Source organism: Macrobrachium nipponense, chromosome 27 (assembly GCF_015104395.2).
Source record: "Macrobrachium nipponense isolate FS-2020 chromosome 27, ASM1510439v2, whole genome shotgun sequence".
Taxonomy (NCBI): domain Eukaryota; kingdom Metazoa; phylum Arthropoda; class Malacostraca; order Decapoda; family Palaemonidae; genus Macrobrachium; species Macrobrachium nipponense.
In genome coordinates, this window is record NC_087216.1 from 20,687,669 (window position 1) to 20,703,568 (window position 15,900).

At 36.8% G+C, this 15,900-nt stretch overlaps 1 protein-coding gene across 3 annotated transcripts in view; it reads right to left on the reverse strand.

Moving 5' to 3' along the window:
* The window catches only part of LOC135200888 (uncharacterized), a 1,536,981-nt gene that overhangs the window by 1,234,046 nt on the left and 287,035 nt on the right, over positions 1–15,900 (reverse strand). For all 3 annotated transcript variants that reach the window (XM_064229627.1, XM_064229624.1, XM_064229626.1), the window contains one exon: positions 11,729–13,395. In XM_064229627.1, coding sequence (XP_064085697.1) covers positions 11,729–11,872 — 144 coding nt within the window. In that variant the 5' untranslated portion in view covers positions 11,873–13,395. The remainder of the gene's footprint in view (positions 1–11,728; positions 13,396–15,900) is intronic.

The window sequence follows — 15,900 nt, forward strand, 5'->3', positions numbered from 1 at the left end:
TTTCACCCAATACAGAATAAATTAGCATAAAACAAACCTTATAAACTCCAGCCTTATAACCCTTCTATATAATAGGGTTTAAATGAGCTCCTTCTTAAGTTGTAGTAGTTATGGTCTCCATTCTGTCCACAGGAAAAAGCTTAAGATCGAAGCAATTATAAATTCGCCCCCAAAATCCCAACAGAAAATAAAACCGCATAAAACCCGAACTTCCTAAACACCATTTACTTTCTTGGAAGAGACAGGTGAATCACCTGCAGGAGTAGACTGAGCACTTCACAAATGGAAAACTCTTCTTTTATTTTCCTAGTTCCCTCGTCTGTTTACGTTCAAGAGACAGGTTTACAATCACCTTCCAAGGGAAGTTCATGAATGTCTCCAATGTGCTTTTTTTTTTTATCTTGCAGTGGCTGAGATTGATATCGGTTGTTTGAACTGGCACAGTCCATATAAATGGATGAGAGTATGAAAACTATTTTTTCCTTCATTTTTAATAGGAGAAATCGTGAAAATGTATAACAATTTATACTTTGGTTTTAAGAAAAACGTCAAGATTTCCTATCCTGGCGTTAAATGAGAACAGGGAATTTAAACATTTCAGAAAATCTTTCTTGGGTATATAAAACTTAAAAAATCCCACAGGCCCCTATACCACTAAATCCCCCCGCCACACACTTTCAACAAACAATATATCTAGCAACCAGAAGTAAATAATGTAACAGAGCCAATAAAAACGATAAATGCATAAGGATACAGAAAACGCGTTAAAATATCTATTATTGACAAGATGAAATTTTTAATGAAATTATTGACATGAAAATGTTTCAACAAAAATGTGTTCAGAAGCTAATAAATCTACGTAATAATAATATCACGTAGTCAGAACAGAACAAAACTACAAAATTATACTGTGAGCATATATTCCGACAAACGCAAAAATTTAGATTCGGCTCAACATGTAACATTGAAATAGATGTGAGAAAGTGACAACGGAGATGAGATGCTTCATAAAAATAAAACAGACTTCCCAGTTTGCGACCACTGCGTGGTTCCTGCGTATGTGTAGTCTTGAATATGCCACACTGTCAGGAAAGAACTCGGCCTGGAGTGCAATTACTACCCTGGTCTTTTTTTATATTATTCTATTATTCTCTACAAAGGAGAGAGAGAGAGAGAGAGAGAGAGACGAGAGAGAGAGAGAGAAGATTAACGGTTCTATTACTTTTTCATAATATAATAATATATATATATATTATCTATAATATATAAATATATATAATATATATACAGAGAGAGAGAGAGCGAGAGGAGAGAGAGAGAGAGAGAGAGAGAGAAGAGAGAAGAGGAGATACTGTTCTATACTTTTTCATATATATATACATATATATATATATATATATATATATATATATATATAATATATATATATACAGAGAGAGAGAGAGAGAGAGAGAGAGAGAGAGAGAGAGAGAAGAGACCAGGTGGAATTCGAATTCCGTTCATTGCATCAGCTAACTCATCACATGCCTCCACTCCATATGCAAGCATCCCAACCATTGACGTCGATGAAGGTGATGATACTGATAATGATAGTAATAAGGCATTATAGGCTCAGGCATTTCGGCAAAAGAGTTACACGTCAATCACAGAACAGAACAATGCCCCAAATGTATTGGCACACGATTTATGTACCAATAAATTATCAAGAAAAGTGGCACACAGCATTCTAGAAGATAGTCATTCCAACCATTTCCAAAAAAAAAAAAAAAAAAAAAAAAAAAAAACAAAAAAAAAAAAAAAAAAAAAAAAAAAAAAAAAAAAAAAAAAAAAAAGGGAACTAGAACTGTAATATAAAATTTAGGCCATGGGTCATGCGCTGGGACCTATGAGGTCACTCAGAGTTGAAAACAATGTTGTAACAATTTTTAGGAGAGAGTGGAAAGTAAATTGGAAGAATGAATATGTACGGAGGTGTAGCAAAAGGGAGGAAAGGGGTTGCAGATAGGGGCTGATGGGACGCTGCATAAGAACGTCAAGTAATAAGTAATGCATACAGTGCACCTCGTGAGATATACTGACGGCACTACCTCCTCATAGAGTGCAATCAAACAGGGAAGTTATATTGACGTAAAAGGTAAATACCAAAAACTTCAGATCGTGGTAAAGACACGACATTTTCAAAAAGTCGTTTAATTAGGCTACCTGGCGAATTCAGGTGTATTTACCTGTGACAAACAGGTACATAAAATCTGACTGTGCATGTCCCTAATACCTAATGCTTCAGACCTCATTGGCCAGCCTCAGCATTACGGGGTGACCATCCACTTTTATGTCTCAGGGCAAAATGTATCATTTCGCGGCGACGCTTAGGAGACCCCTTAAATGAGATTCGGTAGCCAGGAGTATTATGGGGTTCTTTACCTAATGGCATTCAATTTAGCAAGAATTCTCTGCGCAGGGACTTTTTCCCCCCAGTTCTTTCCCTTAAGATAAAATTTTCACTTTTCTGGCATTCGTTAAAAAGAATGACAGATTTCAATGACGGCAATTCACAACGGAACAGGAGCATCAAATTCATTTATGACTGTGCTAGTGCTTTTAGTTCAGTACGTCTTTGAAAAAAACTTCCATGAACTTAAAAGAAATCATTATCTCCCTGGTATTAATTTAGGATTATCTAAAACTTGCTGGAAGAAGAAGAAGGAGAGAGAGAGAGAGAGAGAGAGAGAGAGAGAGAGAGAGAGAGAGAGAGAGAGAGAGAGAGAGAGAGAGAGAGAGAGAGCTTTAATCATTAAGGAATTCTTTTACATACCTAACTTCAAAGATTATGAAAATGAAAGATCAGATAATAATGAATGAAGCAGCGATTTCAAAAGGTTAACAAAAGAGCGGTTGCTTCAGAAACGTTTTACAGAAAAATCATTTGTTCGTGACAAGGATGAAAAGTTATACAAGAAGACACGACACAAAAAACTGAAGGAATCGACCTAGAAATTAAGCGGCCTATACATAGCGATGAATGCATCACACCAAAAGGTATTAAGTTATTTAGACGATAAAAAATAATTATCCAAAGGAACGTAGCAATGAGCGCACATCTTGATCCAACGCATCCAAGTTAGTTTCCGTGGATTCCATGATGAAACCTTACAGCGTTGAGATAATACCATGTCTTCAAATTTCGTTGGCTAAGAGGATAATCGAGAAAGAGATAGTTCCATAAATCTACGGTCCATATTCATACGTTTTAACTTTGTTGGTCTTGGAATAACATCTGGCGTCACTGGATAAACTATCAAATCAGTGCTTGACTCCATCAGTAACTTATTATATATACAGCTAACATACAAACAGGCACTCATTAGTGGCTATACAACCACCTTTCTACATTTATGAAGGAAATAGAATCATTCGGGAAACACAAAACCACAAAACGACAAATAAAATCAAACCTGATGACACGAAACAGAAGGAAGACGATGAGCTAAATGGAGCGGAACAAACCAGACATAATAACGACTTCAAGTGAAATATATACAAACAATGTTCACCCAATAACCGCCCATGGTCCAACTCCCATCAAGGGAGCGCCCGCGAATATTGTGCAATTACCGCGCGCCTGTGGCCGAGGAAAAGCCATCAGCAGAGCTATACACAGCTTAATCATTCATGACCATCTATATTAGGAGGAATGCCGAGTGGGGCCCCACAGAATTGGAGATTCCACATTGGGGTTTATATATGGCTCCCGGGGAGGAGATGGATGAGCTCTATGCTGGATTTGTTTTCGTTTGTCATGATATAATAATTTTCAACAGAAAGAAAATAAACTGCTGGAATAATTTGAAAAATTTAAGGTTATGGAATGGATTAAGGTGAAACTCATACCCGAAGGCCAGAATGAAGTTCTGAATGAAAACGAAATGAATAGCATGATTAACTGGCAACAAATGACGAGAATAAGAAAACGTATCACGTACAAATTTAGCCAAATCAAGAGTAATCGTAACTATCAACATAAAATTTAACAAAATTACCAAGCATGGAGAACGCATATTAGTGATATTGCACCTGGGAATGAATGTATGCAAGCATATCTAAGCGTTTTATGCAGCTGAGCTACGTGACCAAGATTTGTGTTTGTTTCCCATGCTTTCCAACCACCACTCTTCACGAGCACGTATTTATTAAATACCTGGGAAACTCGAGTGCACGTCTGTGTGTGTGTGAGAGAGAGAGAGAGAGAGAGAGAGAGGAGGAGAGAGAGAGAGAGAGAAACTCACTCAAGATGGATTTGAAGGTGTATCGAAGTAGATTTATTTTTAAATTGCAATTTTTCCTTGCTGCTATAACACATGACCCTATGTGGTGAATATCGAGAAAGAGGCATGAAAGGGTTTCAACGAGCAACGTTTGAACTAGAATATCAGAAACGTTTTTAAGAATCTCTAACAAATTTCAGTAACAAATGCAGACTTCCAAGCCCCCAAATCTTTGCACATGACTATACGATCTGAAAATTCCTGGTCCCTCTTTGCAACGGCTAAATTTTCACGATCTTGACATATGCCCATATTTCTCATCTTTTCAGATCTTTTTATGCCACGTTAATTGTTCAAACAGGACATCCCTATAGCTTAAAAACTTTTTTTTCCCGTATTCGCATTAGATACCTCTCACATTTACTCCAAAAATACATAGCCAAGTTAGCCGCTTCAACTATTCCACCATTAATATAAACATGGATCTCATTGGTATCCATAGCTTTAAAAACGTTACTTTTGCTCTCATCCAAGCCTACTCTGAGCTTTCTTCTTCAGCGAACACTTTCTTGCTTCATTCACCAGCTGCTGCACTGTACATACATCATACATTTCTTGCTTCCACTATCTTCTCGAATCATACGACGAATATAGTTACTAACACTGAAGGCTAAACACACACACACAAGTGTATATATATATATATATATATATATATATATATATATATATATATATATATATATATATATATATATATACAGTGGTAGACAAACAAACAAGCAAACAAAGATAGACATGAAGACGTCCTCACTAAACCGCCTATTAAAACCCTTTTTATAACAACATTCTAATTAGCGCCCTTTCGATTAGCGAGCTCACATTCGGTGTCGTCTGGGACCACCGACGGCTGAATACAAACTCCGAAGTCTCATTAAATTCGATAATAACTCCCTAATGGAGGCATCCCAAGGCCCAACTATTCAATGGAATTTCAGGGACTTGGCTGGATTGTTGTAATGATGATGTTCATCGGATTTCCTCTGAATAATCTAATGAACTCAACGTCCATCCAAAAACAGGTTTCAGTAGTGGTGTCTCAATTGATAAATATATAAATACAAAAAGAATGAATGTATAAATAAACATTTACAATTAGCTATGAAAAAAGGCCGAGATCTAAGACCTGAAATCATTACTTACGTTCAGAGCAAAACTAAACTGTATGTGTTTTATAGGAAAAATTAATATATAAGCTTGCAACAATTATATGTAACACACCCATATAAATATATATAATATATATATGTGTGTGTGTGTGTGCGCGTGTGTGTGTGTGTGTGTGTATACACCTGAATACCACAGGAAAATGGAAGACAGAAGTTTAGTACCAGGAACTTTCACGTGGCAGTTGAAAAGAAAGTTACAAAGTAAACTAAAATGAGCAAGAATACCAGATGGTTAACTGTCAATGGGTAATAAACAAAAGGATAACCCAGGATCAGGCGGTCACAAACTAAATTCATAGATTTAACCATTAGAGGTACGGAGGCTTAGCATAAAAAAAACCCTACTTCTTGTGTTTTTTAAACCTTCGCCTCCTGCCCAGCTGCAAGTTAAAAACTGGGAGATGAAGCTATGATCGCAATTGCAAGTTGTCCTTATGACACCATGAACACGCAACCAAAAGAACAACCGAATACAAACGAGTGAGTCCTTATGTCTAAAGACCACTGTATCATACAGTAAAACAACGCAACATGAGCACGAAATGTTCCCCTGTCTCATCACCAAAGAATTCACAACTATTATAATTAAATCTAAATCTGTATAGGAAAACAGCGCGCGAATTAAATACAGAAATCTAAACCTGCTAAAGATTGTTTCTTTTCCAAATAAATCGGCTTCCATTTGAATGCAAATGAAAGAGAGATCAAAGTGGAAACGATTGCTTCCGCTTTTGTGACTCTCTCTCTCTCTCTCTCTCTCTCTCTCTCTCTCTCTCTCTCTCTCTCTCTCTCATGAACAGTGATAAAATGGGAACAGTTTCGCATCGAACAAAAGAAAACCCTGTCAGTATAACAAACAAGGCAGCAATCCATCTATTCTTTTCTCCCAGGTATCCCAATCACGCCCAATTTCCTCGCTACGCCTAACACCTGTTCATCGCAAAGGGAAAGGATACACATCGGGGGCTATCAGCCAAATCCAGGCACGCCTCTCTTGCTTTGGAAATCAATCATTTTCCTCTTCCCAGCGCCTCGAGGTCGCTGGAAAAAAATATTTTTTTCGTCTCTGGTCCGTTTTTAATAACTGACTTTTTTTGGGTGTGGGGGGTGGGTGGGGGGGGGTGTCGTGGCGAAATCCATACATAAAAGAAAGGGGAATTATTACCAGACAAGTGCGTTCCATGTGCTATCTTATTATTAGTTTCGCGGTACAAAAAAAAATTCTCCTCGAGGCCTTAGAGAGAGATTTTATAATTAGAAACAACTAGTAAAGCAAACAAAAAGTTTGAAAGTATTACTAAAAGTAATGCCTTTATAATCTACGGGTAACAGTTCTCGAAGAGGCCTCCATTCGGTGAAGAAGAAACATAAAGAAAAATAATCACCAGTTTAAATATAGCTGTTCCAGTAAACCGCTATACTAAGATATGTAACTTTGACAATACGCTTGGCAATAACCACGTAACTAAGACGATGCATAATTAGATGAATCCCCATAAAATCAAAAGTATATAAACCAAAATGTCACCATAATCTTATAACTGTCTTAAAACATTCAAGAATACACATCTCTGACTAAGACGTGACTAGATAATAATTAGGCAAAGAAAAAACTCGGAAAAGAAAAACATAAAAGTGGCAACGTGGAAGTGAACCGTATTTACCAAACCTGTCGACGTTTTTCACTGAGGACTGTAAATAGCGTTGGATGAAAAGCTTTTTGAAAGACTGAGTTTGAGCTGTGTGCAAATTTATACGACAGTCGTTCGGTAACACATTTGGGGGATTTCTTTTTTAATGATACTGAGTTCTATAAGACCAATTGGAAGTACTTTCAAGCTTTACTGATGACAGATGAATGTAAAATTACTTCAGAGAGAGAGAGAGAGAGAGAGAGAGAGATGGAATAAATAGAATATGGAATTTATGCCAAAGGCCAAGCGCTGGGACCTATGACGTCATTCAGCGCTGTAAGGAAGAACTTACAGTAAGAAAGGCTGAAAGGCGTAACAGGAGGAAAACCTCGCAGTCGCACTATGAAATAATTGTTGGAGGGTAGAAGAAGAATATGAACGGAGGTATTGTAAAAGGAATGATAGAGGTTACAAATAGGGACCGTAGGGAGTCTACAGACCATTAGGTAATGCCTCAGTGAACTAACATCACTACCCTCCTACGGAGAGGAGAGAGAGAGAGAGAGAGAGAGAGAGAGAGAGAGAGAGAGAGAGAGAGAGATTTCTCCTTCTTCTTGAGAATGAAAGAGACAGAGGGAGGGAAACTGTTCCTTCTCAGAGAGAGAGAGAGAGAGAGAGAGAGAGAGAGAGAGAGAGAGAGAGAATCACATCACATCTCTGTTCCTTCGGTGCCACAAAGGAAACACTCTTCAATCACCGACGTCATTACACCGGTAACTAATCTGCAGAAAGTATTGTGCCCATAGTTTACTGTAATAACAAAGTATGGCTACTATTGGCCCTCCGGATCGGACCGTGATTGTTTTGATGATGGGTTTCAGAACTTTTCAACTTATCCTAATTGCATTTCATCCCTGATGGCCCCGAGCAGCAATCTCTAGCAGAGAGGTAATTGAACATAAAAGTTGGGATAGATTCCCGGACGGTTTTTGTTCTTTTTTATAAGATCTATATGTTTATTGCTATAGTTTTCTTGTTGTCTTCTTACAATAACGTAACAGTTACCGTCTTCATCTGAATTATTTCTCCACTAATACTCATATTTGACTCATATAACTAACCATTCCATTTCCGCTACCTCCATCAACACTAACATACATAGCTCCATCTTCCTGGAATTTGTTTATTATCTAACAAAACGTCCACCTTTCTTTTCCTACCAAAATCTCCCAAATCTTTCACCAGTGTCTGACGCTTCTCTCTGTCATCACCAACTACCACAATATCATCCACAAACATCACCCCTTCCACAATTCACACCTGACCCTTTCTCTTAACCCCAAACTTCTACTTGCATTTCCTAACCTTTCCATGCCTCGTCTCATTTTCTTAGCTATTAAATATTCTTATAAAGCCATGGCAACATGACACTTGCCGAGAACAGCTTTCACTCTACTTCAAAACAATATTTCAACGGAAGGTTCAAGGTTCCTTTGTTACGTAGGGCTATCGATTCTCAAAATAAAAAAAATAAATACACGTGTAAATGAAAATAAAAGAATTACTAAATAAAAAATATACATGCACGCATATACACAAACATAAATACACACAAGTGCCTGTGTATATATGTATGTGTGTGTGTATGTATGTATGTATGTATGTATATATATATATATATATATATATATATATATATATATATATAAAATATCCCTCGCCCCATCCAAGGTGACTTTCCTATCCCACATTTACATCCTTTTGGAGTTCATTACCCACAAGTTCCTCGTATGAAGTTAGCAGCTCCTCTTCACTGGGGATCTCTCCCGGTACATCTTTCAAATTCAGAAGGGCACTCCGCTCCCCAAAAGCAAATAGTGGCTAAGAGGCTTTGATTACATTCCTCCTCCTCCTCTCATCCTCCTTTCGTGAAGGCATCTCATTTCAGACTGGCATTTGTTTGTCTTTGAAGTGCAAGCTTTTCCTTGAATGGCAAATTTCTGACGAGGAAAGCTGCGCTGTCCTAATCATCGTCGTGAATTTTCGTTTACATTCGTACCCCGGGTTAATTCACATCTCATTATTTTTCCTCTCAAAACCTGAGAACTGCACGCGTCAGTCTGGTCGTATTCTTAAGAATTCGAGATGCTTTTTCTTTTCTTTGACGCATTATAATTATTAAACGAAGCCCTCTGGCATAAAGCGCTTCTAAATGATTTCAGCTTTTTATAAAGTCTCTGGCATTTCTGAGAATCTACATTTTCTGGATAAATGTCTACTTTGTTCCATACAGTATTTTAAGCTGGAAACCTGGAACATAATTTTGGGTGGGTGGGTGGAGGGGAAATACTATTTACACTGCCAAAAAACAACACTTAAAAGGGTTTTCACAGATACCTTGTTTGGCAAATAAATTGCAATACTGGTTTCCATTTGGGATTTAGGCAAATAATGCAAAGAAAGCGGAAAGAATACTTTTACCTTGTACTTTTAATAATTTGTTTCACGATCATTTCCATGGCTTATTTTTGTTCGTTCTAAATACTTAAGATGCTTGAAACATGTCACTACACCAGCGTTTATAGAAAATGTACTTCATAGCGAACCTGACATAAAACAAAATATACACTACCAGCATCGCCAGCGATTCGGGAAATATATAGCAGCAACATTTTACCCGCTGGAGGCCATTAATAACCCTTTCAACGGCAAGATGACTGGGAAGCTAAATTGAGTACTGTACAATGGTAGAGACTAATATAGCTACGGGTTCCATAGGCGGTCTCATAACTTTCGGACAAAGGTTCTTCGGACACGACAGCCTTCGAAACCCTCTAAATGAAATGGAGTGGCGTAACTGGTTCTCCACAGTTGAAGATGTTTATAGAATTACATATAACTGCTCGAACTCTCTGGGCATGTCTCGGTCGTCCCTCTCCTTGCCATACTTTTAACATATTTAAAACGTGCTTTCTATCTCTGTGAATATGTGTACAAGTGAATACATTAATGAACAGACACATCACGTAAAAAAATATTGCTATTCCTAGAAAGATACTTTAAAACAAAATATTTTGTTCTATAAAAATTATTACTATTAATAGAAAGATGGACTTTAAAAAAAATATACTATTCTTTCAAGTGATATATGGCGATAATAAGACATCATTACACAGACGACTTTAGAAATTTATCGATAACAATCGAAAGCCGGAATATAGATTCACAAGACTTCATTATTCTACACCTTGAAGAACTAACGTTTTCTTTTTTCTCTATGTGACCGAACCACTTTGAAATCGCTGGTTCATATTTTCACCTATGACAACCTATGTATCGCCTCACCACTACATCTTAGCCCTCCTCAACGTCTGAACCCTTTACATTAATCACACAAAAAGATGGTAATTTATAACAGAAATAGACACGCACATATGGATATCCACTCCACAGTGAAAAATATCATACGAGTGATACTTAAAACATTTAATTTATTTAATAACTTCAAAAAGTGTGGCTTATAATAATGACGTTGATATTCTTAAAAGAATCAACTTCCCGCCCACTGCCTAAGTTTTTGCTTAAAAAAAAAAAAAGTGAACTATAAAACACAAGTGAAGCGAATTTTTGGGTAAGTGAGACTGGGTGGGCGGATATCATTATTCTAGAAGGTCTGCAACATAAGCGGCCTCGAATTTATTAATGAGGGCTTATACTTTATTCATGGTACTATTCATGGTTTAGGTTAAAGCAAGATATTTGCTGACAGTGCGCACTCGAAGCAAGTAAATGCTAATGAGAGGTAAATATCTGTCGAAATAGTAGTATCATCGTTGTTAATAATCTTTAAGTAAATGAAGTTCACTTCATATACACAAACGCACATATTATATATATATATATATATATATATATATATATATATATATATATATATATATATATATAATATTTATATATCACTGTGTGTGTATGTGTAATAACGTACAATTACAAGAGAGATGCGGTTTTTGTGGAAAGTGAAAAACTTCGAAGGAGACACTTCCAAGTGTCCCAAGATTCCCTGTACAGAGAATATAGCATCCTGTCGAACAGCCGGAAGACTTCCGGCATAGCAAACACTCAGACAATGCACGTTCCGCTATATTGCCACTCCGATTTTTTACATTTCACGAACTCTACTACATAAACAAGTACTTGCTGAACACCTATATTAGGCTATAAAGCCTAAGCGACTGCTGTGACAATATGATTAATTACGAAGCATGTGAACACATCGAAGAGTGTGTTTAACAGTCACATATCATTTATCTATGTATATCAATTTGACTGCACAATTCACGTGACTATATTTTGATACAAAACCTAAAATCGGGTAATAGTTTAAAAAAATACATTTTGCTTCAGGAAAGTATATCTAGTATATACACGCACTGTGTACACAAACACAAACACACACACAGATATATAAATATATTATATATATATATATATATTTATATATATTATATATTAATATATGTATTATGATATATATATATATATATATATATATATATATATATAATATTAAATCGCCAGTAGTAAAACCCAACCCACTGACCTGCGTGACCTGGATACAGGGTAGCGGAGAATAGTGGGGAGGGTCTCCCTCACGGATGATAATATCCGGGACCCTAGTCTTCCGCCCTGTGCTTCCGGAACTACTTCCGGTGCTTCCGAAGCTCTCGCCTCGATGGATAAACATCTTGTGGGCTCAGGCTTTGATGTGGTACACGATTCACCCTCCGGCGATGGGGTCAGATCCATGCCAGTGATGGGCATATGCCCAAAGAGCACCTCATGGTTGTGTCACGTCGCAATTTAATTAACAGGTTTTCTTATTATTATTTTCAATGTTCATATCGTAATGGGGTTCGAACCCCTTCTACATAAATAAAAATCTCAGCCATTTTATTTTTTTAAACAATGAGCAGTTCTTGTAATGTCACGAAATGACCAACATCTATCTATATATCTCTGGGAGAACTTAAACAAACAGCAGCTGGGCGGAGTCTTCGTAAAACAAATGCATGACGGCTCGTACTACTTTACTCGTTTTCAAGTAACTAAGGCCGACAGACGCATCGGGACTACATACAAGTTTGTTAGCGTGTTATGGTCATCTGGTAGACCTCCGGGAATGCAACGAAACATCTTCTCTCTGTTTTATCTCGAACTTCTCCAATTCCACGATGTTTCGCCACCTTTTCTCTGTGCGTGGCTGTTCCTTCTTCTTCTTCCTCCCTTCTGCTCTTCGTTCATTTAATTCCGGACAAATCATAAAACACAATGGAGAGAAGGTAAACTGCTATTCTGAATTTACTTCGTAGATGCACTACTCGTAGTTAATATGGTTTCTATTTCTCTTTCCCTTTTTTCAAACTTCACAAGTCCTCAAAATCGCTCAGCAACCTCCTCGACACTTATTTCCTGTTCGCGTCAGTCCCTGTACCTAAAAACTGCCTCTCTGAAATGGTTCCAATAAGCAAACCCATTTTCGGCGGAGAGTGAAAGGAGATAACGTGTGTGTATATATATATATATATATATAAGCCCATTCCGACTCGCAATTTTTCCAAAGAATTTTCTTCTATTCCTTTAAAAGATTTCCTTATATTTTCCCCGGATTTGTCTTCTTACTTGTTCGTCCTTCTCAAAACGGTATTCCACACGATTTTGGTGTGGTCTTATGAATGGCCTTCTACAATTCAGCGTGGGGGAGAGAGCTCTTTTGAAATCGGATCTTCAAATCTTCAGATTTTTCGGCAGACGTCAGCTGTTGTTTCGTTATTCTTTGAACATACAGTTTCTGCAGATTTTACGGAATGTCACGAAATTCGAACAAGGCTAGGGTTATTTTGACATTTTCTTACAGTGCAAAATTATTGGAAAGTGATACGAAGTTAATCAGATACCACAGAGGCCTGCAGATGTATATATATTTTTTCTCCTATATACTGGACACTTCTCACGCTCATAACAAGGCAAAACTGACAGCAGATAGTTTCCTTTGAAAGTTCGTAACTTTAGTTTCACTTAAATTTCTTGCACTTAGGATACAATATCAATACGCTTACACGTATTCCTCTAGCACCATTTAACCGTTTGATTCATTGCTATAATTACGTCTAAATTTGTTTGGCACTCTTATCTTCATTAACCTTTCCAAAGTTTTCTAGTAAGACTAAGCTTTCATTGTCTTTGCTCAAACTTCATCCACTTGGCCACCTGGAAAAGAGAAAATGAAAATTAGATACAATTACATATAATGTTTTACAGTTATGCAAAGACAGAAAATTAATATTAGATGCCATTGCATATAGGTTTTTATAATTATGCATGCATTTATACTGCGATGATCAATAAGATATGTAAATATGTAAAATATGAAAATGCAAAAGATGTATGAAAAAATAAGAACAAACTAATACACAAAAATGAACTTAAAAATCCACAAGAAAATAAACCCGCGTAAAAGAGAAAATACAGAATAAAAGCATTAAACCCTCACCAAGCAAATATATATTCCACCGCTCAAAAAGAAAAAAAAAATCTTACCATGCGCTGTATATATAAACGCACATTCTATATACGCATAAAAAGGCAAAATTAATTACACACAGTCGTAAGATTACTGGGCACGAAATTAACCCGACACCCCGTGAGTTTCCTGGAGACATGGGCATATCAGGGTCATCTCCTTCCTCCTCCAATTTTACCTTCCATTTTCATTCCATACTTGTCACACTGCACGCATGTGCGCAACACAAACTCACTCACTCACTCACACACACACACACACGTCTTCTGTTACCAATATGTTGCTGATGAAGAGTGTGGTACTTTCATTCCCTAATAATACAAAAGAGACCGGAAGTTAATTAATATAGATAAAACGAGGCGTGTTATACCTAAAGTCTTCTTTGGCCCACAACTAATTAAGGCTTAGCAAAACATCCCCATTGATTTTTTCCCCATCAATTCGTTTTTCCCACTCGTTTTCGCCCTCCGCCCTCAATCTCTCTCTCTCTCTCTCTCTCTCTCTCTCTCTCTCTCTCTCTCTCTCTCTCTCTCTCTGCTCATTTGCAGAATGCACGGGGGGATGGGCGTGTACGGGAGGGGTGGGGGTTTCGATTAAAGTTGGGAGGGAGGTGGCTAAATATTAAATACGGATATGTTGAGCCTTTTTTTTTACTGGAGTTACAAAGGAATCGAGGTCCGTACTTTTCTTCCCCAAATTGAGAACCATTTGGTTACTGAAGTAATTTTTGGTTTTTAATGACAGAATTTTCGTCTGTTGCGAACAGCGATTAGACTGATTATGACAAAAATATGATGAACAGTTTTCTGGGTGTAAGGGAAATTCTATTTCTGGACTTTCCTGAAGCAAGGAAGTTGTTGAGTAAACAATAAAAGTTGATAAAAAATAAATTTACAGCTATGACTGGTTTTGCGTGCGATGATAAGAGTTGAAACAATATTAGCCTGATGAAAAAAAAATTAATTACGAAATCCTAATCAGCAAAAGTAAATATCCTTCTTTACATAATAACATTCAGGATGCAAAAATCTTTAAGCTCCAGTTCCGAAAATGTATTGATGAAAATTATAAAATAATTTTTTAAAACTCCATCTTCCCTCTCTGAAGAAGGAAACGGACAACTGGGTGATAGCTTAAAGAGTTAGTTGTACCTTTTACCAATATGTATTCAATACTAGATTAACTACTCATCGAAAGAGATCATTCATAACAACCACCAACCATCAAGTACTCACATCTAACTTGTATAAGCTCAAGTCGGTAAAGACCGAAACTACTTGAAGTCATTTACAATATATAATTTTTTTGAATGGGATTCTTTCATAATAAATCCTCACCTCACTTTCACTTACATGATTGATGATGGAAGCTTTGCCTGTTGCACTCCCTTTCGAATACAAAAAGATAAGTTATACTAGCCAAAAATAAAATTAAAGCAAATGGTCAATGCAACTACAAAGCAACATATTTACTGAATCGCAGCAGACTCTGCCTGATAAGCATGTTAATGTACGCGCGCGCCCACACGCACAAACAAATCGTGACATATTCCAATATTTGTAAATTAATCGGACCTATAATTTTAAGCACTCCTCTGATATGGCGTCCCTCGATCAATATAACTACTGGAAAAAATGGAGGATTAAGTGATCAGCAATTCAAGTCTTTATTCGCATGTCTATCATCTCAAAACACAGTACGAAAATGAAACTGTATCACTTAAAAAATATTAAAAATCACACTGTATAAGTCTTCCTCTCTTCAATTTTTCCACAAAATTTTCTTTTTCGGATGCAATATTAGCTAATTTTTTCATAAATAACAGAGAAAAATTCAAATAAATCAGAGCCGAAATATAAATCTATTGTCGATACCACAGCGGAGAGATTCATTAAACTGTCGTCACGAGCCCTTGTTTGTCCAAACACTAAATAAATGATCTATTTTTACGGCTTCATAACTGAGGGATTTTTTCCCCAGCATTTGTATGGGGCCGCATTCTCTCGTATACAGAGTTACGAAGATCAAAAGCCCCCAATCATTTGGTGCATGGCCAAAAACAAAGTTGAACTGTCCATGGGGCTTTTTCTTTTTCATACGGTAGAAATCAATGTTGCTGTGTTGTTTACAGCAGTTTTTTTTAAACAATACATAAATACAAAGGACTTGATACGTATTTACATATGTAATTG